The following is a 26,871-nucleotide window of genomic DNA, read 5'->3' as shown; positions in this document are numbered from 1 at the left end:
CAAACTGCCTGACACAATTTATTATTATATTTAAGATTAACAATCAAATTATTAATTACTTAGAAACTACTTGCTATGAATAAAGGTGCCATCAGTTGTATTCTTATGAATGGCTTGTTTGTCATTGAGTCAGTGTTGCTGATGCAAAGTACGCCCTTCATTATCAAACACCAAGTAACTAAATTAGGATACGATTATGAATCATTAGCAGAATCCCAGGATTTTCACTCTGTTCCAGGATGGTCACACTGACCTGTCTGTAATATTGGGAGGGCCATGACCCCCCCGGCACCCCTAATTCTACGCCCCTGATTACAGTATACCCACTTCTCTGGGCACCACGACACCACTGGATTACAGAATACCCACTTCTCCGGGCACCACGACACCACTGGATTACAGTATACCCACTTCTCAGGGCACCACTACACCACTGGAGACCACTGCACCTTTTTCTTTTCTTTCCAAAAAAGTTGAAAAGGAAGGTTTTGAGTGAGGAACAGAAGCGTTCAATTTGCAGTGGTCTATATATGCAGATATACCCTATATGCAGATATGACGTTACATCACTTTTAACTGCTATAATCGTTTTGTTCATCAGTTTATAACAGGAAGAAAGCATACCAGTGGTTTATGGTATATTGCGAATATACCACAGCTAATAGCTGTGTCCAGGCACTCCCTAATGAGAGCATGAGGGTGAAGACCAAAAGACCAAACCACTCCTGTGGTTCCTTTCACTGCAGAGGAAGGCTGATCTCTGGCTTTACCCAACCCTGTGGGGTACTTTCACCTGAACCCCATCAAGGATGCACCCCTAAGCACCTTAGCCAGTAAGCTTCGCTAGGCCTAGGGAGGAGAATTGGCCACCATGCAGGTGAGTAACATTAGAAGATGGTGAAAGTAGTTGACCAATAGTGTTGAAAGGGACAATAGTCAACCAATAGAGTTAGAAGAAAAAGAGATTACCAATATTGTTGGAACGAAACGTAATCAACCAGTAGTGTTGGAAGGAAAAGTAGTCCATCAAAAGTGTTGATGGGAAATTGGCATGAGAAACTTAACACAACACAGATGTGCTGACTAACTCTGAAAGAAGGACCATAGACAGGACGTGTTGCCTGTTACTGAAGGGCCCCACACATCCTGTCCATACATTCTGTCCATTCCTCCTGCTAGGAGTTGCCCATGTGACTGACATAGGCTATATGGATAGGTCCATTGACCATAGGTTGGAACATACCATACAAGGGTCTGTTGTAGTATAAACCTTTCTTATTGGAGGGTAATGGACTGTGTAATGGCTGGTTATGACCACTGGCCAACTCCTATGTATTCTGGCATAAAGACAGTGTTGCCTCTGTAAATATGGAGAGAGAGAAATGAGAAATGGAAGGAAAACATCATAGACTCATGCTGAATAAAGATGTCTCACCCCTGACTTCTGGTTGCATTTATTTTGTTCATGGATCAAAATTGGACAGAATCTAACAGCATGGTGCCGTGACCTGGATAGATGGATTTGCACTCTGAATGGTGAGTCAAACCACTCTAAAAGAACAAGTCAGTTAAATCAGCATGATTATCCAGATGAACACATCTGGAACAATAAGAAAACCTAGAAATGAAAGAAATTTTTTAGGCAATGGAAACCTGTGGTGAGGACACGCAAGACTTATGTTGACACTGAAAAATGTGTTCTTAGTCTTAGTCCAGAGATTCCACAGAAGAAGATACATCTTCGTTAAGTCATCTAGAAGTCCTTGCTAAATCTTCCTTGTTGTGATGGGAAGTGCTTACTAGACTGAGTAGAAAGTGACACGTGTAAAGTCCTAATATAGGCCACTGTTTAGTGCAAAGCTTCGGTATTCATCTAGAAGTCCTTGTTATTTGGATAGCAGGTTGACGCGTATGTAGTAATAATTTAAATCTTGTACAAGTAAGGGGAAGAAAAAGACGTCTTTAAACAACGTGGTAAATACAGGGACTGCAGCCCTCCCGTTGTAATTTAGAAAAGGGTGAAATCCTTGGCCTATGAGATCAAAAAGAGTTTGAAAATAGATGACTGTCACCAAGAGATAATTCAAAAATATGCCATTGTTCCAGAAGAAGATTTTTGGAGTTTTTTTGATATACAGAAAATATGGGAAGAAATTCAAAGAATGACTGATGAATTACAAAAAACACAGTGGTCGTTGATTGTGTTATCAGAAATTGAAAAATGGAATGATAAATTCCTCAAAGATAGAATGAGAAAGAATGTGTTCGGGCGTCGGCTGAACAAATGGCTGAACTGGATAAGTTGGAAAAAGGAACTGGAAACGTTGAAAGCAGGAACAACTCCACATACTACAGGTCAGAGAACCACGGGCCAGTTGACTGGAAAGGTCACATGGTCCCATCACAGTGGAAGACACTGTTGTGGTGTTTATCTTGAATTAGTGAAGTTTTGGAGACTCACTGTTCCATTATACACATACACTGACTTGTTAGGACAACCAGGCAATTTGCTGGGTCCACATCACACTGACTGCAATAACTGATATTGGAACTTTTTATCACTGATGCAAGAAAGAGAAGACTGAAGACAAGAACTACAGGACATTTGATGAGAATCTAGGGTAATTCCTAACAATCAATAGTTTTCCTAAAGTGACCAGTATTTTGATCTTTTATGTATGTTCATTCCTCACAAGGAATGAACAGTGTTGAAAGAAAAAGTAGCCACCCCTATTTCACCAGGTGTTTTAGAGACATGTCGTCTTTTAAATCTTGCATTTTACTTTTTTTGTGAGTTAATTAAGAAAGGGAAATTCAAAAAGGGAAGGCTGATAGGATGCTGTTTAATACTGTTGGAGATGCTGAGATACACCCATGGCCATCACCAAAGAGTTAACCATGAGAAATCAGTGTTTCTTAACCCTGCTCCTGGACACCCCCCTGCCCTGCATGTTTTAGATCTCTCCCTGCTCTATCACACTTGATGTAGCTCATCTAGGACTTGATAATGAGCTGATCATTTGAATCAGGTGAAACATGTATCTAAAACATATATGGCAGGGGGTCGCCCAGGAGCAGGGTTGGGAAACACTGCTCTAGATGGTGGGTTAGCTGTTTGCTGACCAGGCATTCAAAAACCTAAAACAGTTTGTCAGAAACTATAAAACTGAGGCTAATGCCATCAGCTGTCCAATCCTGTGGGATTATATATATTTTCAATGAGAAATCTAGGATGTAGGTGAGTGTCAACAATGAGTTAAATCACTGATCAAGAAGTTGTGTTAATATGGATGAAATGAAAACCTTTGTGTTCTGCTTCCAAGGGCTGTTCAGTGGTCTAAGCCACTGCCTCCAGTGCGCATGTAAATGGCAAATGGTTTTAGCACAACTCAAACACAATAAATAAGCCGATGAGTTGGAGTTACAATGAGCTTTCGGTATTAAAACATTTTGAAAAACAATTACCGCTAACACAGTTATATAGAACAAACCTGGAAAACTGCAAATTGCCTTAGCTAAGTAGTCGTTTCTGTGGTGTAAGTAATGTTGGAAACACACATCCATAGAATTGTCCCCTGGATTTATTCTGAGAAGAACAATCCATGGACGTAGGGGGAGGTAAGCACGGATTTGTGCTCTTATGTATTGTGTCTAGTCAGGTGTTAGAAGAGGAGAGCCATGGGTAAGAGAGAACTCAAGAGGCACAAAAGGATTCAGGCTCTTTAGCGTGGCGAGGGTATCCGGTGTTAAGAGAACACAGGCCCTGTCTTAGCGTGGCTTCAGGGGATGGAATGACCAGGGTCACGAGGGCTGTTAAAGGCTGGACTGGTTTTTGGTTATTGTTGGAAGACTGACTTATAAATCTGATGACGTGTTTGTGCATGATCAAGTAGGACCTAAATACTTTGATAATGAGAGGTGTTCAGACTTGTTGACATGTGAACTGATGCAACCGTTGATATTAGATTTTTTGTAAACTTTCTGTTTGGAGGTATAACCTGGTGTCTCTGTCATTTATTGAATGACTGTTTCCTTTGGGAAAGAAACAGGAACTTCTCAATATGTAGATTTACATATTATAGTGCCTACCTCTGTTTGCTGACTCTCAATGCTGCCTCAAGGAAAAGCACCCCAGACATGGGGACACCTAAAGGCAACCAAAACGTCAAATTAAGATAAATAAAATGTAAAACTGAATGAAAAAAACTAAATCATATATGTGGATAAATGGAGCAGCATTGAAATGCCCCTTCATGTTTCTTCAGAGAACCAAAAATGGGTTTTGACCTGTGTTGTTGCTTTGAAGTTTTTTTTATAGAACCAATGGTCAAAGATAAAGGAGAGGACCAGATTCAAACCCATGCTGCTGCTGAGCTGTGCATGTTCACCCTAGGCTACAGGAGCCTTAATTTTTAAGAGAATAATGTTTCTGTAATGAAATCAGAGATGGTTTCCAATTGGCTCCCTAAATGTATTGCTCTGCTGTTAAAATTATGGGCTATATTCAAATACGTTTTTTATAGTTAATATGTTGTTATTAACTATTTAGTTGTAAAACATTTACTGCACAGCAGCATTTGTCGCGAGGAATTTTGTTGTTGTTTGCTAATTAGCTTGTAATTGATATCCTAAATGTACTGCAACCTTTAACCTTCATTGCCCATGCTGACCCCATAACATGTATACATACTGAAACAAACAACAAACCTAAGCAAACTTAAAGAAAATAACCTAGAACAAATTGAAAACCCTTTTATAATATAAAACAGTAATGAGGAAAAGGTCAGCAATGTTTTGAAACAACTTTGAAGACTTCAATAAAATTACTATCTTACTATCTCTTGACCAAATTATGTTTAGATAACATGATAAGTCTTTGTGAATTCATTGCTCTTCTGTTCTCAAAATCTTCTTTTGTCGTACACAATGCTTTTCTAGCTGTGTTGCATATCTTGCTGTATAGCTGCATTATCACTACAAATGAGTAGGACTTTCAGTACTGTTTGAATTGCAATCAGATCCTGTATGAGTGCAATTTAAACCCTGTCATAGACTGTGGGGACGCATATGAGAATTACTAGACTATGGCAGATCTTGACTTCGTCCATTCTTACCTTCCATCCATGCTGGCTTTAGAGGATTGACAGCATTGAGTTGCTTTCAAGGTGACCGGAGTGTATACATTTATGTGAAGACTTCCTCCACAAAGGCAAGTGTGGTGACACTGTGAAATTTGCATTGTGCTCAGTTTTCGGCTGAAAGACAAAGGTCAGTATGCTTTTGCAACTTTACATGGTTTACTTAAGCAATGAGGTAGTGAGCAGTGGATGTAAAGAATCTACACACCCCTGTTAAAATGCCTCATTCTTGTGATGTAAAAGAATGAGACAAAGACAAATCATGTCAGAACTTTTTCCACCTTTAATGTGACTTATAACGTGAACAGTTTAATTGAAAAACAAACTGAAACCTTTGAGGGGGAAAAATGAAAAATAAAAAACTCAAATGTCAGGAAATTCCTACTGGAACAGCTGAACTATATTTCTGATGAATCAGAGTCACTTTAAATGATGGCAGGTGTGTAATGACTTCTATTTAACATGAGTTTGTATTTGATTGGTTAATTCTGAACACAGCCACATCCCCTGTTACAAGAGGGTGTGCACACTTATGCAACCAGGTTATTGTTTTTATTTTTCATTTTCCCCCCTCAAAGATTACAGTTTGTATTTCAATTGAAACATGTTGAAAGAAATCTATTTATTGCTAAAGAAATACATAATTCTGTCCAATATGTGTGTCACCTGCATTTTGTACACTGTCTTCTTACCAAGATAACAGCACTAATTCTTCTATAATGTTTGATGAGGTTGGGCAAAACATAACATGGGATCAGAGACCATTTAACAATGGAGAATCTCTCTGGATCCTTCAAACTTCCTGGTTCTCACTGGTAGACACCTCAGCTCACTCCATATGGTTTCAATGGTGTATAAATTATTGATTCTGTGGTCAATGAGACCATTTAGGGTGGATCTGGTGGAAGTCTTTGAGCCACAAGCATACATGAACAAAGAGACATGAGTGTAAATTGAACAGCAGCAAGAAATAGCATCCAAATGATATCATATAAGGCAAATACAGTACATGTCATAACATTTATATGATACATAGGATATACATCTGAATGGATAAACTACAAAATCTGAATGGATATACAAATAATTTAATGTGTAGTAGAAAATGAATATGTACATGAGATATTTCAGTTTTGTATTTGTAATAAATTGGCACACATTTCTTTATGATATATCTGAGATGTTGTGTGCAGATTGATGACAAAATGATCATCTATTATAAATTAAGTCTCTAACACAACAAAATGGGAAGAAAGTGAAGAGGTCTGAATAGTAACTGAAGGCACTGTAGATCCAGCAGTTGGAACATTGTCAAAGTGCCAAGTCAAATTTGTTGTGAGACAGAAAACCACATAATTTCGTTACGATATTTTAGGATAAGTGATTAGAGATCAACTCTTTCTTTCAGCCACCTAACTTGAGCCCAGGTAAGTCACGGAACAGTTTACACTACAGGCAGGAATGGAACCTCTTCATATATGTTTTTTTAACCATTGTACCGTTTATACCATGCCAAAGGTCACAGGCACCGGAAATACTGTTGAGAAACATCTTGGTCGTAAACTCCCAATGTGTGTGGGCTGCACCGACGCTAAGCCAAGACCACGCTCTAACATTGTCTCTGAGTAGCCATCATGATAGCTGATGTGAAAACATGAATATAAAAACTAAGAGACAGAATACTCTAAAGTCAGAATTTATTCTTTATTCCTACCAGTGACCACTGACAAGAGTGAAACCAACAAACATGCACACAGAGGTGTAACTAATCTACATGAACAGAGCAGAAGACACTGGTTTTCTGGTTTTCTATGCAACTAATGGACAGTGAAGTTGCACTGTAACCGACAAATCAAGATGGCAAAAATGAATATGAGATTTGGAAAGGAAATGCTGAGAAGTATTAGTAGGGAAATCTGTGGATATAGAACCAAACTAAGAGGGGATCTGATAATGTTCAAGGACCATCTTAAAGACAAAAACTAGTTAGAGGAATTTAAACATGAAGCTACACAAAAAGCTACATAATAAGCTGCACAGAGGCTCCCGAAAACTAAGGGGGAACAGCAGCCTCCATGTGGAGCTTTAAGATACAGGGATCGAACAACTGGAGGAACCAAACTTGAAAATGGGGTCTGCTCTGAAAAACAGCAACAAGAAAAGAAAACCTGAAGGGAAAGTCCATGCATAACAATATCTGTATTTACCAGAACTGGAAAGAGTATTGAAATACCCTAATCAAGTGGAAGTACTGTTACTTTAATTACATTTAATTAAATTTTACTCAACTAGAAGTATAACTACTGGTGTACAAAACTACTAAAGTAAAAGTAATCAAGTAGTTAATTTAAAAAATACATAAGATATATGGCATCTTGGATTCTAGGTCATTATTCAATCTTCCAGACAATGTTAGAGCGTGGTCTTGGCTTAGCGTCGGTGCAGCCCACACACATTGGGAGTTTACGACCAAGATGTTTCTCAACAGTATTTCCGGTGCCTGTGACCTTTGGCATGGTATAAACGGTACAATGGTTAAAAAAACATATATGAAGAGGTTCCATTCCTGCCTGTAGTGTAAACTGTTCCGTGACTTACCTGGGCTCAAGTTAGGTGGCTGAAAGAAAGAGTTGATCTCTAATCACTTATCCTAAAATATCATAACGAAATTATGTGGTTTTCTGTCTCACAACAAATTTGACTGGGCACTTTGACAATGTTCCAACTGCTGGATCTACAGTGCCTTCAGTTACTATTCAGACCTCTTCACTTTCTTCCCATTTTGTTGTGTTAGAGACTTAATTTATAATAGATGATCATTTTGTCATCAATCTGCACACAACATCTCAGATATATCATAAAGAAATGTGTGCCAATTTATTACAAATACAAAACTGAAATATCTCATGTACATATTCATTTTCTACTACACACTAAATTATTTGTATATCCATTCAGATTTTGTAGTTTATCCATTCAGATGTATATCCTATGTATCATATAAATGTTATGACATGTACTGTATTTGCCTTATATGATATCATTTGGATGCTATTTCTTGCTGCTGTTCAATTTACACTCATGTCTCTTTGTTCATGTGTGCTTGTCCAAATGTAATGGATAAGTTGTTTGGGCTTGGTAGATGATTTAAACAGACCACCCAGGAAGGGTCTAACATTGTCTCTGAGTAGCCGTCATGATAGCTGATATGAAAACATGAATATAAAAACTAAGAGACATAACAGACTAATGTCAGACATACTTTATTCCTACTAGTGACAAGAGTGAAACAAACAAACATGCACACAGAGGTGTAACTAATCTACATGAACAGAGCAGAAGACATATTTCTGCTGTTCTATTGGAATTTGTCCGCTGATACTGTAGTGGGTTAAGTGGTTGTAAAACATCCCCCAAATCCACATTTTGTGTTATAAACAGAGAGATTTTGTAAACTCTCTTGCATTTTCCTCTGTTTCCATGAATGCATCTTTGCTCTTGCAACCTCAAATCTCTGGAGAATCACTATCTTTAAAACGTGTAATGCAATTGAATACTCTCTTTACTTAAATTAAAATCTTATGTTACATTAAATTGTGGACTTCTTGGAACAATCAATCAAACTAGTCAAAATCCATTACCACCTGCCTTTGGCAGTGATCTCAGCTTTGAGTCCTCTTGAGTATGCCTGTAGCAGTGTTGTACACCTCTGTTTGGGAAAGTGCTCCCATTCCTGCTTGTAGTTGCTCTAACGCTCTGTCAGAATGGAGTGTACGTGAGCTGTGATCTTCAGGGCTCCCCACAGATGTTGAATGAGGTTCAAGTCTGGAGTGGTTTCGGGACATTCTCAGACAAGACACCAGTATTGTCTTGGAAGGGGACATTCTCAGACCAGACACCAGTATTGTCTTGGAAGGGGACATTCTCAGACAAGACACCAGTATTGTCTTGGAAGGGGACATTCTCAGACAAGACACCAGTATTGTCCCTGGAAGGGGACTTTCTCAGATAAGACACCAGTATTGTCTTTGAAGGGGACCTTCTCAGACAAGACACCTGTATTGTCTTGGCTCTAGATCAGGTTCATCTTCAAGGACCTCTCTGTATTTTGCTACATTGATGCTTCCATCACCATGGTTCACCATTGGGATGGTGTTTGCCAGGTGATAGCATTCAGCCTTAACAGTATGACTTTGGTTTCGTATGATTTTTCTATCGGTCTCCGAGCCTGCAGACGACATCATGGAGCAGCTTCCATATAAGGGTTCTGAATACTGAAAGAGTCCAAATACTTTTTGATACATTTACATTTTTAAACTTGAGTACACAGTAAAACTGTAACTTTGCAGTAGTTTAAACACACAAGAGTGAAATGTTCCATTATAACACAAATGGACTCCAAGTTCTAGAGAAAGTTCAAAGGACACAGGATGCATTTGAGCTCAATATGGAGCATCATGGTAAAGTGTCTTAATACTTATGTACTTGAGATTTTTCAATAAAGCTCTAAAACTGTTATTTTGTCTTTGCCATTAGTGGGCATTGTATAGAGATTGAAGGCAAAAAATATATTTAATGAATTATAAATTAACACAACAAAATGTGGAGAAAGTGAAAGGGTCTGAATACTCTTCCGAAGGCACTATATTTTTAGTTTTAAGTTGAGTACACAATAAAAGATTTAACGTCGCAGTTGTTTAAACTCTTACACAAAGCAGTTCCATTACAGTTTTATTCCCAAGATCTCCTCCTCCCCAATATCAGAAGGGACTAACACTTAAAAAACTCAAATGAAAACATGTATTATCTAGGCTCTAAGCGTTCCAACCCGCATAACATACGAAACTGTATGGTCAGCAGATATTGAGATTTGCTTTAAAATAATATCCCTAGACCAAATTAAAATGCTATTTCCTTTTCCACTATCATGATATAAGTGTATACGCTACAGATTCGGGAAATTGTACGTTGTTGCCACACCCGTCACTGTATCCGTCATTATTTAACATCCAAGGACATTATTTTTTTTAACTGCGAAGGTCCGGAACAAAGGAATAGTCTACTGTACACGAAAGCATATCTTTCCTTTGGCAACAGGTAACAGTCGATGTCAATTAGAGGGGTATCCTTTACCTGGCCGGCGTGCGCATGCATTACCGTGAAGAGGAACTACGCAGCATAGCAGCTTCCCCCGGTGTGACCATCAAGGACTTCAGGGAATCAAACGGAAACCTGTGCGGAGGTAGGCTATTTAACAGATCAAATATAAATGATATAAATAGCGAATAACTGGCATGCATGTGAGCTATTTCTAAGCATTCAATACACCATATATACATTTATAACATATTTAACTTTAGTCGTACATGACTAACGCTGTTATCTATCATGTTCCATGAACATGTATCCAGTTCGTCAATATGCCACGGGATTTCAGATTTCCTGTACGTTTTTGCCCAGTATGTTATTTTCACAGGAACGTGAACAACTGTCCATGTCCGCTAGCCCAGAGTGTCAAATAAACACCATTGTTCCTATCACACTATTCAAATATCGCCCCATAAGGCTTAATAGGCTGTACGAGCTAGCGTTAACTGCTACAACGGTTAGATTGGGACATCTCTCCATTCCAGGACCATAGACAAGTAGTTGTGAGATAACGATCACATTATGTAGCATTGGTAAATCAACAACAGACGGTATCAAAATGTGGGAAAAAACTACGAAGAGGAAACACCTACAACTAGAACTTTGTTCCAGTTTGATATAAAAAAAAAACATGAATTTATTTTTGGACGTATTGTTTTCCGGTTCTATTCGGATTAAATTAAGTATCATGTATTTATTTATAATTTTAAAATAAAAGATTTTGGTCAAATAACACAATAGATACAATAGCCCATTATCCCATCCACCAATCACCACAGACGTTTGTGAGTTAAGGATCCCCCAGAGAGAAATGTTCAAATTCATATTGTCAACATTTTGAAAACAAAGGTGTGTGTCTGTGTGGTAGTGGTCCATCATCTGTGTTTCCTATAATCACCTACCTCTATGGCTATTGATGTCAGGGGACCAGGCTTGAGCTCAGACTTGCCTTTATAAGCCTTCTCATTTTACACCCTCTACCTCTGGGATTAAATCATGTCTTATTCCCAATATGGGCTTGAACCCTGGGCATTTTGTGATCTGAACCCCTGAACGAGATCACAAGATGCTGGACACAAGGTCTGGGCTGGGTGAAATCAATTTCAGACAGTAGTTTTTAAATTCTAACAAATCAAAATAATTCCCTTTAGGGGTTTGCACAGTGGTTTAAAACACCATTACATGTGTAGGAATGTTTTGCAGTTATATGTTACAAATATGTAAGACCTTATGTCGATGTTATCTGTATCTCAGCATCAAATAACTTATTGGTGAAAATGTCTTTTTTTTATTGTTTTTGTTTTCAATTAAAATAGTCAAAAATAAACCAAAATAGCATCTTAGCATTGAACTATTTTTCAAGAAAGATTTTTACTTGATTTGTGTGGGAGTGATCTCAGTAGGTAGGGGAAACTGAAAACTATCTTTTTGATTAGCTCATTTACAGACTGGTGATTTTTTCAGGCAAGCCAAAACTACAGGCCAAATATTACCAAAAAATTTTAGAGCATTATTTCAAATTTGTAGTGTGCAAATAATTTCATAAAACACAGCATGCTATTTTGAAAACATGACCGCCGGCATTGGGGAATGTGTGGATTGATGAAGAAAAAACGAAATATATCTTTGAGTAAAATTGAGCTTTTAAGATCCCGCACTGCATCTTTAAGTCAATACAATATTAACACTCTTTCTTCCGTGACTTTCCTCCTTTCCATTCCCTTTTCCTCACACTCCTTTCATCATCCTGTTCTATCTCCTCTTCCCTCTCCTTGTACGGTCTGGGATGGTGTCGGGTGTGTGAACCAAGCCCCCTCTCCGACTGCCCTGTCAACGCTCAAGCTGGGGAAGCTGCGTGTTGTGCGCCGGCGGCTGCTGCAGCACTATGAGCACCAGCCCTTTGTCTCATGCCTGGCTGGCCTCTATGGCTGTCAATGGAGACGCTACCAGAGGACCCGAGCCACCCCGGGGGACTGCTGCTGCAGCAAGGTCAGGGAGATCCGGGGTCAAACCCTGTCTGTTCCGCCAGTTGGAGGTTCAGTTATACTGCTCCTGAAGTGAGATCATTTCATTCATATATATATATATATACAAATACAGTAATTGACCAGGTTCGACATAATAATTTTTGGCCTTCAAACTTTGCTTTTGTCCAAGAATCCTCCATTTGCAGTGATTACAGCCTTGCAGACCTTTGGCATTCTAGTTGTCAGTTTGTTGAGGTCATCTGATGAGATTTCCCCCCATGCCTCCTGAAGCTCCTCCCACAAGTTGGATTGTCTTGATGGGCACTTCTTACGTACCATACGGTCAAGCTGCTACCACAACAGCTCAATAGGGTTGAGATCCGGTGACTGTGCTGGCCACTCCATTATAGACAGAATAAGAGATGTCTGCTTCTTCCCTAAATAGTTCTTGCATACTTCGGAGCTGTGCTTTGGGTCAGTGTCCTGTTGTAGGAGGAACTTGGCTCCAATTATGCGCCGTCTACAGGGTATGGCATGGTGTTGCAAAATGGTGTCATAGCCTTCCTTCTTCAAGATTCCTTTTACCCTGTTTTGAAATGTTGACCCTGATGTCACACATTGGCCCCTTTATAGAGATATGCATATAAATAGCGCTCTAATTAAAGTAGAAAAAGCTGAAACCTTTGATCGGGACTGACATATATAATCAGCAGAACACACACTATCTCATAGCTCCTTCTATATCTCGTACTTGCATTGCTTGCATAATTTTTACGGTTTTACAAGGACTGTTAACCTTTAAGGAGCACTTTTCTTCACATTACTCCCTCTCCCGAGGACACTCCTATTTTTCAACCCTATGAAAGACTTGGTATATTACAGCTGACAGTTGTAATGGCAACTCAGTGGATGGTGTGAAGTTAGTGGCTCTTTCTGTGTATTCCTTCCGCTCACACAAGAGGTTGGGGTCATCTTCAACGGTGCAGTAGTTTTGTTAATTTACGTGTTTTAGTTATGAAGTAACTGTGTGGAACTGCGTTTCTCACCTGTACAGGTGGAGTGTGCCAGCTTACTTCTCCTAATCGTGACGTTTGGTCTTTCACTGGTATTCCTCTACTTCTGGAGTGAAGCTCAGAATGACTACAATGATTTTGACTGGTAGATGTACAAGTACATACATTATTCCTTATGTAATGTAAACACACATCTGAGTAAAGACAAGCATGCAAATGTGTCTCCTGCTCTGTCACAGTCTAAATCATTCTCCAAATCTCTCTCTCTGTCTCACACACATTGTCTTTGTTTTCTCTCTCTGTCTCACACACACACATTGTCCCTGTTTATTCTCTCTCTTATACACACACACACATTGTCCCTGTTTATTCTCTCTCTTATACACACACACACATTGTCCCTGTTTTCTCTCTCTCTTATATACACACACACATTGTCCTTGTTTTCTCTCTCTCTCATACACACACACACATTGTTCCTGTTTTCTCACTCTCATACACATACACACATTGTCCCTGTTTTCTCTCTCTTATACACACACACACACACACACACACATTGTCCCTGTTTTCTCTCTGTCTCGTACACACACACACATTGTCCCTGTTTTCTCTCTCATACACACACACACACACACACACACACACATTGTCCCTGTTTTCTCTCTCTCTTATACACACACACACACACACATTGTCCCTGTTTATTCTCTCTCTTATATACACACACACACATTGTCCCTGTTTATTCTCTCTCTTATACACACACACACATTGTCCCTGTTTTCTCTCTCTCTTATATACACACACACATTGTCCTTGTTTTCTCTCTCTCTCATACACACACACACACACACACATTGTCCCTGTTTTCTCACTCTCATACACATACACACATTGTCCCTGTTTTCTCTCTCTCTTATATACACACACACATTGTCCTTGTTTTCTCTCTCTCTCATACACACACACACACACACACATTGTCCCTGTTTTCTCACTCTCATACACATACACACATTGTCCCTGTTTTCTCTCTCTTATACACACACACACACACACACACACACACATTGTCCCTGTTTTCTCTCTGTCTCGTACACACACACACATTGTCCCTGTTTTCTCTCTCATACACACACACACACACACACACATTGTCCCTGTTTTCTCACTCTCATACACATACACACATTGTCCCTGTTTTCTCTCTCTTATACACACACACACACACACACACATTGTCCCTGTTTTCTCTCTGTCTCGTACACACACACACATTGTCCCTGTTTTCTCTCTCATACACACACACACACACACACACACACACATTGTCCCTGTTTTCTCTCTCTTATACACACACACACACACACACATTGTCCCTGTTTTCTCTCTGTCTCGTACACACACACACACATTGTCCCTGTTTTCTCTCTCATACACACACACACACACACACATTGTCCCTGTTTTCTCTCTCTCTCTCTCACACCCACACACACACACACACACACACACACACATTGTCCCTGTTTTCTCACTCTTATGCACACACACACACATTGTCCCTGTTTTCTCTCTGTCTCATACACACACACACACACACACACATTGTACCTGTTTTCTCTCTCTCTATCTGCAGGTTTAACTTTGGGAACCTGGGTTTCTGGTTCCCATGGTCTGTGGTGCTGTTGGTCATCACTGCCATCTTCTTCAGCTATGTCACTCTGCTGTTGGTGAGGGGTGGGACATGGGCCTCCTCTAGGAGGTTTGAGGGGAGCATGGGCCTCCTCTAGGGGGTTGGGGCTGGACATGGTCTTCCTCCAGGAGATTGGGGCTGGACATGGTCTTCCTCTAGGGGGTTGGGGCTGGATATGGTCTTCCTCTAGGAGGTTGGGGCTGGACATGTTCTTTCTTAATGGGGTTGGGGCTGGACATGGTCTTCCTCTAGAGGGTTGGAATATACTGTAGTATATTAGGAGAAACACTGGACTGTAATATATTATGATATAATATACTAAGACTTTACTACAATTACCTTGGAAATATTGTAGTGTATTGTACTAGGGCTATAGTTTATTGTACTACAGTGTACCACACTTACCGGTCTGTACTGTTCCTCTCTGATGAGCCATATGATGTTTTCATATTTAGCTGTTGGCTGTGTGTTTGCTGTCCGAGGGGCAGAAGCTGTACCTACACTGGGCCCACAAGGTGAATCCTGCACCCTTTTCCCTGGCCACGTTAACCATCCCCTTTCATCCTCTTTCCTCTCCCAGGTGTCCATGTCTCTGTCTTCCCTAAACCTCCTGGTTTCACTTTTTAAAATCATCTCAACTATTTTTACATTTTCTGATGAAATTAATGACTTTAGCAAAAATAAATTGCCGATCTTCTGCTAGAAGAAAAGACTGGATTTAAAATATATCCTGAACGTTGCGTATTAATAGATGGAGAAATACGTGGAGACATACGTTTTAAAAAAAAAAACATACAAATATATTTTGTTTAGTTCTGTGCTCGATAGTGTCAGTAAATTATTCTGTCAAAAGTTCTGTATTCATAACTGTTCTGCTGCTCTGGGTGTGTTGCCAGATTGGAATCCTGGTGAGTCTAATCTTCTCCATTGTAGCAACAGCAGTACTGTCTGACCTGTGGAGCAAACAGTGGCGCACTATCCTACTGTCTTTCCAGGTGAGGCCTCCCTTCCTTTCCTCCTCCTACTTCCTTCCAAATATGAAATCATTTATTTCCATTCTCTTTTTTTTAATAGGTGACGGCCCCATATTTACATGTGGGAGGAGTCTTGGTCATGACACTCTTGTCCTGGCCAATAGCCTTGCATTTCTTCCGCATCAATAGAAAAGGTCAGAGACTTGTGACTGAGTAGGTGAGGAGCAGGGGTGTAAAAAGTACAAAGTAGAAGTACTCGGCTGTGTTCACCAGTTTTGGGAAGTTCCTAAAGAAGGGTTAAATGACCATGTAAACAGAGTTCATAACTCATCAGTGTCCTTAATTGATAATTTACACTCTTCCTTTTTATTTAATTGATCAATAGTTAGTTTTGAACCCCCCTTACCTGGTTATTTAGATCTTAATTAGATACTTCCCAAAAGTGGTGAACACAGCCGAACCCAGTTGAGTACTTTTACTTTGTACTTTTTACACCTCTGGTGAGGAGTAGAGCAATGCCACATTCAAAACAACTCTAAATTGGTAAAAACAAACAAAACAGATAACATATCAGATAACATATTATCAGGTATAGAAATACGTAATTACTGGTTGTGTTTATGTCATGTATTACTCTTACACACTAGGTACAGTAATACATGACAGAAGTTTAATGACAAATCTGAATTAGGCCTGTATACTGTAGATACTAAACGAAAAGACAAAAACGGTGAACTGACTTGTGCAAGGGAAAGCCAGAGAAGCAAATCAGCGGTCTGAAGTAAACATTTAACCCCAAACTGATTTTATTCTCTGATCCATGCCACTTCATCATGGGCATAGAGCTATTTTAATGAACAGTTTGTACATATTGTAGTATTCATTTTTTTAATTCAGGTTTATTTTCTCTAGTGTTTAGGAATGTATCAAGGAAATGCCATGCTGATTCCATTCTTCTACCACAAATGGATAACTGTATCCCATAGTAAACATCTACCACAAATGGATAACTGTATCCCATAGTAAACATCTACCACAAATGGATAACTGTATCCCATAGTAAACAGTTTGTGTGTGTGTGTGTTCCAGTTGTGCGGGCGCTGATCTTGGGGCTCTACCTGGCAGTGCTGTGTGCCCTCTACATAGTGCCCCTGGGCATGTATTCACCTTGTCTTAAAGAAAAGGGTACTCTAGGCCCTGCGCCAGCTCTCATCGGGCATCGAGGGGCACCCATGGTGGGTAGGCTTCATTAGCAACAATATTATTGCCAAACCCATTTGATCTTTAGCTTCAAACGCTTTCTCATCAAAACTGACCCACTCTCATCAACCCTTTAACAAGTCACACTGTTTTGACAGTAGTGGCAGTAGTAGTGTGACCGTTATTAGGAAGTTATTATTAATACAAACTGTTTGGCTGTATTATTGACCATGCTGAATGGAAATTTGCGTTGGTGTTGTTGATGAACTTCAACATTTCTATGTGCATTAAACTCACAGCTTGCTCCAGAGAACACTCTCATGTCCTTTGAGAAGGTGGTGGAGGCTGGAGGAGAAGGTCTGGAGACTGATGTCACCATCAGGTTAGTGGTGAATGTCCACTCTCTTCACACTCTACTGCTCCCTGTTGTATTGCGTTTGTCCAAATATTACCTCACCAGTGGAATTATCAAAAGATTAAGCGAACACAGCCATAAACAAGTCAGTTAGCTATCAGGTTATTTCCCATCTTAGTCCTGTATTATGCTGTAGTTTATCTGAGCAAAATGAAGGTTAGATTGATTACCTGACTGTCTTTCACAGGGTGATATCTTCGCAACCCTCAGTCAAATTGTTAACCGTCTACAGTTTTCTTCTCCTCTCTTTGGTGTAGCTACGATGGGGTACCCTTTCTGATGCATGACAAGACCTTGAAGAGAACCACCAATGTCCAGGAGGTGTTCCCAAACCGGACTGACACCAATGCTGCTATGTTCACCTGGGGGGAATTAGAAACTCTCAACGCGGGGGCCTGGTTCCTACAGGTTAGTCACCAACTGATGCAGCGCGGTAGCACACCAGGAAGCCTGGTCACCTGAAATATGACTTAACAACTGGGCTTCATGGACATAGTATGACAGGGAACCAACGTCTGTTTGTCTGTGTGGCCTGTGTGAACTGGCTAGCCAGTTAGAGGTTGGTACTAATAACATTTCAATCGGTTATGTAACTCGAGCTGAGATATTATAGTAGTTGCTTCCACGCTAGGGCCCGTGGCTTTTGAGGGGCAATGTTAACATCAGCCAGATAGCATTTGGACCAGCTGAATGGCTTTCTGGTGATGTCCACAACTGGTTCCATGAAGCTGCTGGTGGGTGAAACATTTTAGAACTGTATTGCATAGCTGGAAAATGCTTGCGATGAGGCGTGGAATCCAGCAGTCTGGCGATCGTAAAGAGGGATCTGGTATTGTTTTACCTATCATTGATAAGGTTGACAGGTAGTTTGATCTGGAAGATAGCGTCCCTTTAGTCATTGACATACAGCTTGTAGGTTTATGAATAGACTGAAAGACCAGATGTCTATAGAGCCTTCAAAGGTCTTAGCTCTTGAGTAAACTAGGAAGAAGAGAGGAACAACAGAGTCATAACTCTGACAAGACTTAGCACATGTGTTTTAGGGAAGAGGCCTTCCCTAAACTCACACGGTCTCCTTCTCCTTATCTGCCTCTCAGTTCACTCCTAAGCTAAGAGATTGTGTGGGGGTTACCAATTGATCAGTAAAAATTGCACAAAGCTCATACTTTAATTAAACTATTCAGATTGACTCACAGTTAGTGCCTTTATCTTTAAATAGCTTTGTGACTACCACACAGCCCAGTAATATTAAGAACTCTATGAGCTTTCAGCAAAGTGATAATGTTATATTGTTTCATGCTTCGTGTCATGCAGTATGTTTTTTTCATTATGCCAAAGCATTTGTATACTGATTGCCCCTGGTGGCTCTGCAGCGCGACCCGTTTGGTACGGCCTGGTCTCTGGGCGACAGGGACAGGAAGCAGGTCCAGAACCAGTCTGTGTGTACCTTCAGGGACTTCCTGGAGCTGGCGGCGCAGAGGGGCAAACAGGTGATCTTTGACCTCTACCGGCCCCCTTCGGGCCACCCTTACAGGGACACATGGATTACCCGCACCCTGGAGGTCATCCAGAACCAGTCTTCTATCCAGTCACACCAGGTCAGGCTGCTGTTGGGATGTTAACTGCACCTCTACCAGATTATCCAGAATTAACTGTACCTCTTCCAGATTATCCAGAATTAACTGTACCTTTACCAGATTATCCAGAATTAACTGTACCTCTTCCAGATTATCCAGAATTAACTGTACCTTTACCAGATTATCCAGAATTAACTGTACCTCTTCCAGATTATCCAGAATTAACTGTACCTTTACCAGATTATCCAGAGTTAACTGTACCTTTACCAGATTATCCAGAGTTAACTATACCTCTACCAGATTAACCAGAGATAACTGTACCTTTACCAGATTATCCAGAGTTAATTGTACCGCTACCAAATTGTCCAGAGTTTGCTGTACCTCTACCAAATTATCCAGAGTTAACTGTACCTCTACCAGATTATCCAGAGTTAACTATACCTCTACCAGATTAACCAGAGTTAACTGTACCTTTACCAGATTATCCAGAGTTAATTGTACCTCTACCAAATTGTCCAGAATTAACTGTACCTCTACTAGATTATCCAGAGTTAACTGTACCTTTACCAGATTATCCAAAGTTAACTATACCTTTACCAGATTAACCAGAGTTAACTGTACCTCTACCAGATTATCCACAGTTAACTGTACCTCTACCATATTATCCACAGTTAACTGAACCTCTACCAGATTATCCAGAGTTAACTGTACCTCTACCATATTATCCACAGTTAACTGAACCTCTACCAGATTATCCAGAGTTAACTGTACCTCTACCATATTATCCACAGTTAACTGAACCTCTACCAGATTATCCACAGTTAACTGAACCTCTACCAGATTATCCACAGTTAACTGAACCTCTACCAGATTATCCACAGTTAACGGAACCTCTACCAGATTATCCACAGTTAACTGAACCTCTACCAGATTATCCACAGTTAACGGAACCTCTACCAGATTATCCACAGTTAACTGAACCTCTACCAGATTATCCAGAGTTAACTGTACCTCTACCATATTATCCACAGTTAACTGTACCTCTACCATATTATCCACAGTTACTATAATGCCCCTGTTAGTTGTGTGTTGGGGTAATGGGTGCACTGTGTGTGTGTCAGGTGCTCTGGCTGCCCCCAGAGCTGCGGAGCTTGGTCCAGGAGATGAACCCTGACCTCCAGCAGACCTCGGGGTCTCATGCGTCAGTGGAGGAGCTGCAGCGGATGCACATTGTCAAGCTCAACCTGCACTACAGCTCCATGTCCACAGAGATGATCAGGTGTGTGTGACTGTGAGTGTGCGTCTGCACTAACAGGCTGTGTGTGTGTTTACTGTGTCATTAATGTGTGTGTGTGTGTGTTGTGTCCCTCCCTCCAGTGAGTATGCAGTAGCCAACATCAGCACCAACCTGTATGTGATAAGCCAGCCTTGGCTGTACTCTCTGGCCTGGTGCTCCGGGGCTCAGTCTGTCACCACCAACGCCCTTCAGCTCCTCAACAACCTCACCAGACCCCTCTTCCTCATGGTGAGAAGAACAAGGACCGGAGACCAATACCACTGTATTCTGTGCCAAAAACTTTAGCGCTGACATTTTAGACACACCAGCTACCTCCACACACAGATGGTAATGACACATAACGTAGACAGTGCAGTGATTCAGCTCATGTTTAGTACATTGGACAAAGACAACATGTAAACCTGGAACTCCAGCTCAAGTGCTAATTCTCCACTATAAGTAGACCTAACTCTCCACTATAAGTAGACCTAACTCTCCACTATAAGTAGACCTAACTCTCCACTATAAGTAGACCTAACTCTCCACTATAAGTAGACCTAACTCTCCACTATAAGTAGACCTAACTCTCCACTATAAGTAGACCTAATTCTCCACTATAAGTAGACCTAACTCTCCACTATAAGTAGACCTAACTCTCCACTATAAGTAGACCTAACTCTCCACTATAAGTAGACCTAACTCTCCACTATAAGTAGACCTAACTCTCCACTATAAGTAGACCTCTGTTGCCCACCCGATGTGCTCTCTCTCTGCATCTCCTCTACTATCACTGTCCCCGCACATCCTCAGCTATCACTGCAGTACACAGATTTAGAAAATATGACTGATCATAACTGATATATTGATATGACTGATCAATATGACTTTTATTTAAGGATAGTGATCATATGAAGCCATTTATCATCACATAGTTTTTTGACTCCTTTTTAAATCATAATGATAACAGAAATCACCCAAATGGCCCTGATCAAAAGTTTATATACCCTTGAATGTTTGGCCTTGTTACAGACACACAAGGTGACACACACAGGTGAAAATGGCAATTAAAGGTGAATTTCCCACACCTGTGGCTTTTTAAATTGCAATTACTGTCTGTGTATAAATAGTCAATGAGTTTGTTAGCTCTCACGTGGATGCACTGAGCAGGCTATCTGCATCCACAGTGAAAGAAAAGACCTGAGTAACAAGGTAATGGAACTTTATCATGATGGAAAATTATATAAAAAGATAACCAAAGCCTTGCAAATGCCATTCAGTACTGTTCAACCACTAAGAAGTGGAAAATTTGGGGATCTCTTGATCAAGCCATGGTCAGGTAGACCAAGGTCAGGTAGACCATGAAAGGTCAGGTAAGCCAAAACTGCCAGCAGAAAGAAGCCTTTACTGCGCCAATGCCACAGAAAATCCCAGTTAAAATATGCCCGACAACACCTTTACATGCTTCACAGCCTCTGGCACACTGTAATTTGAAGTGACAAATCCAAAATAGAGCTTTATGTTCACAACCATAAGCACTATGTTTGGAGCGTGGTCAACAAGGCCTATAGTGAACAGAATACCATCCCTTCTGTGAAGCATGGTGGTGGCTCACTGAGGTTTTGGGGGTGTGTGAGCTCTAAAGACACAGGGAATCTTGTGAAGATTGATGGCAAAATGAATGCACCATGTTATCGGAAAATACTGGCAGACAATTTGCTTTCTTCTGAACGAATGCTGAGCATGGGACGCTCTTGGACTTTCCAGCATGACATTGACCCTAAGCACAAGGCCACGTTGACCCTCCAGTGGTTACAGCAGAAAAAGGTGAAGGTTCTGGAGTGGCCATAACAGTTTCCTGACCTTAATATCATGGAGCCACTCTGGGAAGAACTCAAACGTGCGGTTCATGCAAGATGACCAAAAACTTTGCATGACCTGGAGGCATTTTGCCAAGACGAATGGATAGCTATACCACCTGCAAGAATTCGGGCCTTCGAAGACAACTATTACAAAAGACTGCACGCTGTCATTGGTGCTAAAGGGGGCAATACACAGTATTAAAAATCTAGTGTCAGAAAGGAAATCGGTCTTATGGTAAATAGAGGTTTGTAAGACTGATCAAATCTGTGTCACAATTTATATTGCTGAGTTTAGTTTCACATATTTTTATTGAACACAAATAGAGGGACATAGGACAGGTCCATTTGCCCAATTAACATGGGATAAACAGTTGCAGTGATCGTTATTGCTGAGTCCTTGTGAAACTGGGTTTTGCCAGGTCTGCATAAATCAACTATAAAAAGTAATTGCATATTCCTAAGAAGCTGTGCAGCTTATTGTATGGGAAATAATTAGAAACTTGTAGAACATTTTTGTTTTGTGCACATTTCAATCAGCCCACCCAACTAATCCATGATCCAGTCCATCAGGTGTTTTTACTGCATCCCGATAATCTGTCCTTTCTCTAATAGGGTCAATTGTTATATTTTAACAAATGTTAAACCGCTGGATTGGAGACGTATTTTTCCTGTCGTTTGTATTCAAATCCAAGAAAGAAAGTGAATCCATACTTAGGGAGAAACAACTGATTATTTGTCAACAGGGCCTTAATGCTTCCTAAATTTCCCCACGAAGCACCACATAGGAACTACAGTTGGTTGACTTGGTGAAAGTAGTACAGCTATAGACAATGTCTGTCTGTTTCAGACTCCAGATGAGTACAATCTGATGTGGGTCCTAACTGATGTGATTTCCTTCATACTCATCTTCATCATCCTCATCTTCCACTGGTGAGTAAGCCCTGAAGGACACCAACTACAAGAGTTGTCATAAAGGTGCCCTTACAGATGCCTGTGTAAAAATTTTTTTTATAAATCTATGTAGAATTACTATGTAGTCAATCTGATGACAGGTTGATGGTTGTCTGTCTTGTATTTCTGTCATGTTACTTCCTGTAGTAGTGACAGTATCTGTGTTGGTGCTAGGTGGCGTGAACGGGGCTTACTGGCTTCATGTTCAGGCAGCAAACCCACTCTAGAACAGGGCACCTACAGCAAGTTCAGGACTGGTGAGTTAGCAGATGTCAGTACCAGTTACCCTGTTACTGTCCCACGGCCTGCTCAGGGGCCTGTTGCACAAAACCAGGATAAGGGATTAAGCCGGGATATTCAAGTTATCCTGGATGAATTTAGCTTTGACTTGGTTGCACAAAAGCAGGTTGAATTAAACCCAGCCAAGTAACCATGGAGATTCATTCTTTGCAGCTAGCCTGGCTAAGATGAATCCTGGAGTCTTATGTGTTAAATCCGCTGCCGCTCTGATCCGAAATAAACGTGTTCCATTGTCTTCTGAATGTGTTCTGCTTTTTTTTTATTAACATGGATTACTTGTCACTATTGCTGTGACGAGTTTGATCTAAATCCTACTATTGCAGTTTAGATGGTATGAAATGGTTGATGAATTTGCAACAGTGATTTCAATGAAGTCAGTGATGAGGGCATGGCGAAGCCATGTTTTTTTGCAAGTGGCATGTTTTTATATGCCGTGGGAGATGCCGAAATTCTAAAAAAAGGCACTATTTGCCGTTGTGTCAAAAGTGTGTGTTTGGCACTTAAGTCCTTGGCACACATCTTTATTACCTTCCCTGGCCACAGAAGAATGTGCTTCATCAAAGAGGATTTCAACAAGACATGAATTACAGATTACAGAAAAGTGTTACATTACAACAGTCACAGGATATACTCAGACTATTTTGTGTTACAACTTTCCCTAATGTCATTGGTGTGCTGGACTGCACACAGATCCGCATTCTGCTGGGAGACAAGGGATATGCCTGTGAGACATACCTTCTCACTCCCCTTGCAGACCCTCAGACAGCAGCACAGCAAGGATACAATCTTGCCCATGCAAGAACAAGGGCCCTAATTGAGATGGCATTTGGCCTTCTCAAGTCACGATTTCAGTGTCTCCACCACCTGAGGGTCACCCCAGACAGGGCCTGTGACATTACTGTGGCCTGCACGGTCCTACATAATATTGCCTGTCTGAGGAAGGAAAGGGGTCCAGCAGTGGCACCGGAGATTGAGTGGGACAATGCAGCTATATACATTAATGGCAGGCTGGTCAGAGACCAATACATTAATTATTTCAGATTAGTGATTTCATTGTCTTGTCCTTCTCTAATAAAGGATAGTTTGTGTTACTCCTTAATTACACCTAATGTTTTATTCAATATTATAGTAGCTTACCTTGGTTTCATAACCTCAATATTCATCTCACCTCACTGAACCAATAACTTTGCACAGTGTAGTGTACATTCACTACACTACACTATGAAGTCTGGAGGTGGTGCCCCCCCCCCCAGTGCCAGACTAATTAGTCTCCTTCTTGCCTGCTAAAATCCATTTAGATCAAATATGTGAGCAGGCATCTTGTAAGTAGTTTGTACATACCATTTGCACACTGTTAAGAATTAAGGCACTTACCAGCCTGCAAAATATTTTTATATTTGATCTTGACTTCTTGCCAGGTTCGTTTTTGCCCAGTCACATTTGTTCTGTATGAACATTAATTGTAGGAAGATATTTAGAATTAGACATAGCTTCTAGAGATTTGTGCACATGGTTGTAAAACATATTCTCTCATTGTGATTTAGGGTTTGAAATTAAGCCTAGTCTTTAGGGTAAACTTCCAGAGGAACATTAATTCCCTCTGCTCACTTTTATGGCAAAGTAGGCTAAATAATAAAATTGTATTTATATTGTGCTTTACATATTAGGCTCCTCAAAGACACTTTACAGTAAAACCAGCACATTTAGCACAGAACGAGAAACAGCACTGAAACCAACACATAAAACAAGCATATTAAAAGCAATTAAAACAGAGTGTACAACTTTGCTAGTAAGTAGATATTTCTGAATCCTTACGCATTCAGTCGGTCCGCTATTGTCTTCTAGGCTTTTTTTCTTTGTTTAATAACAGCAGCCATATTTCCTTTTCTGCATATTACATGCTTTACCTCCTCATAACTTTCCATAATGAGTTGCTGCTCAGCAGGTAAAAAATATGCCGCACATGTCTTCTCCAGCTCTGCATCAGTAAATCTGTGATCGATACCGTGGTCTATTTAAGAAAGGCGTGGATGAGCACTTGTCCCGACTATCTACGCCTGGCTTGACATAGCTTCACCTTCTCATCCTGACTCGGCAAACGTGCAACCGATTAAGCCGCGATGAGTGGATCACTCTAAGTCGAACTGCGCTTTTTCCATTATCCTGGAGTTCTTCATTCTACTTTTATGCAACAGGCCCCTGGTAACTTGTTATTATGTGTATGATAATAACCTTTGTCAGCCCCTAACTGCTAACCTCTGACCTCACCTCCCTGACAGAGATGAGTGATGTGTGGTCTGTCTCCAGTGTCAACATCCTGGGAGAGCCCGCTCAAAGCCCGCTGGCCATGGGGCCAAACCTGGCAACCATCTCAGAGCACTGAACATCTAACCAACCTCGTCTGTGAGGCGATCGTCTGAGAAACTGGGAAACTTCCTGGTGCACCAAGTAGCAACCCTCCTTAAGTTTTAGTAAGCAAAACAGATACATACTGAATGAGAAATTATCCAATGACAAGAGGCCCATCTCTTCAGTCAGTGGCGCAGATAATGTCTCTTGCATGAAGGATTTCATTGGACATACACATTCATTGGACACAGCCTCAAGGAGCATACATGTAACTAACACTACTGCTCATAACAATGGTGGTTAGAAGAGAATACTGTGCTATTGAACCACACCCATTGAGATTGATTACTGCCTTCCTCTGTTTAGAAATAATTTTCTGTTTTTGCAGCCATTGCAGTGTTGGGGTATGTGAAACACCAACGCTACACCATGTCATTAGAATGTTAGACTGATGAATTATATATTTATATGAACAGTCAGAGTTCAGTTCATGTGTGTTTGGCTGGATTGAGCTTTTCTACTGTAAGGAAATCAATGAAGTAATGACAGATGTGTTCACTCTGCCAGTCTGGGATGTATTTCCAATCAAAGTGTTTATCTACCACTTCCATGAGCCCTGTTTCCTGACCTTGTTTAGATTTAAATTGGGCCCACATTGTATAAAGTCTCTCATCTGTCCACTGTGTGCACTCCCTGTAAGAAAATTATTGGACAGATATTATTTAAAAAACAATGTTGCTACCTGTCTGCACTTCAAGGGGTAATCCACCTCCAGAAACACACATAATGACACTCCTATTAATGGTTTTCAGAATGATTTAACATCTTAAGAGTCTGTGAAATCTAGTGTAGTAAGTCATAGCTAGAGTATACATTATTGTTGCTATTACTACTATTACATTGATTAATGCTTTAAAAATAATTACCAATGACCTAATCACCCAGTAGGTTGTAAGGATATATATACAGTGGGTAGAACAAGTATTTGATACACTGCCGATTTTG

At 40.4% G+C, this 26,871-nt stretch overlaps 1 protein-coding gene and 1 long non-coding RNA gene across 6 annotated transcripts; one reads left to right on the top strand and one right to left on the bottom strand.

The window, feature by feature from the left end:
- Positions 1-8,238: 8,238 nt before the first annotated feature.
- LOC109615934 lies at positions 8,239-12,090 on the bottom strand. Its single transcript, XR_002196935.3, has 3 exons — positions 10,505-12,090; positions 10,272-10,370; positions 8,239-9,412 (listed from the first exon to the last, which is right to left on the bottom strand). It is a non-coding gene; the product is annotated as an uncharacterized LOC109615934 (long non-coding RNA).
- On the top strand, positions 9,741-26,871 carry LOC105011051 (glycerophosphodiester phosphodiesterase domain-containing protein 5). Of its 5 annotated transcripts, none has more exons than XM_020048054.3 (16): positions 9,741-10,380; positions 12,097-12,275; positions 13,308-13,411; positions 14,909-15,002; positions 15,421-15,480; positions 15,862-15,960; positions 16,040-16,133; positions 17,029-17,174; positions 17,439-17,521; positions 17,812-17,962; positions 18,928-19,044; positions 20,253-20,410; positions 20,509-20,656; positions 23,114-23,196; positions 23,392-23,474; positions 25,825-26,871. In XM_020048054.3, the coding sequence occupies exons 1-16, from the start codon at positions 10,287-10,289 to the stop codon at positions 25,935-25,937; spliced, it is 1,806 nt and encodes a 601-aa protein (XP_019903613.2). In that variant the 5' UTR covers positions 9,741-10,286; the 3' UTR covers positions 25,938-26,871. The 5 variants fall into 5 exon arrangements, with proteins under 5 accessions (XP_019903613.2, XP_019903612.2, XP_019903610.2 ...); XM_020048053.3 differs by having other exon boundaries at positions 9,742-10,380; positions 18,928-19,152; positions 23,392-23,488; XM_020048051.3 differs by having other exon boundaries at positions 9,743-10,380; positions 18,928-19,152.

This window comes from Esox lucius, chromosome 7 (genome assembly GCF_011004845.1).
Source record: "Esox lucius isolate fEsoLuc1 chromosome 7, fEsoLuc1.pri, whole genome shotgun sequence".
NCBI classification, from domain to species: Eukaryota; Metazoa; Chordata; class Actinopteri; order Esociformes; family Esocidae; genus Esox; species Esox lucius.
Note: the sequence above shows the minus strand (reverse complement) of the source record. Positions and strands in the feature narration are given on the sequence as shown.

Bases quoted from the DNA above. Each gene is read 5' to 3' on its own strand.
- LOC105011051 (XM_020048051.3), top strand. From the start codon at position 10,287: ATGCATTACCGTGAAGAGGAACTACGCAGCATAGCAGCTTCCCCCGGT. The intron at 17,175-17,438 runs GTGGGTAGGCTT...TTAAACTCACAG, and splicing joins GGCATCGAGGGGCACCCATG to CTTGCTCCAGAGAACACTCT. The intron at 17,522-17,811 runs GTTAGTGGTGAA...TCTTTGGTGTAG, and splicing joins GAGACTGATGTCACCATCAG to CTACGATGGGGTACCCTTTC.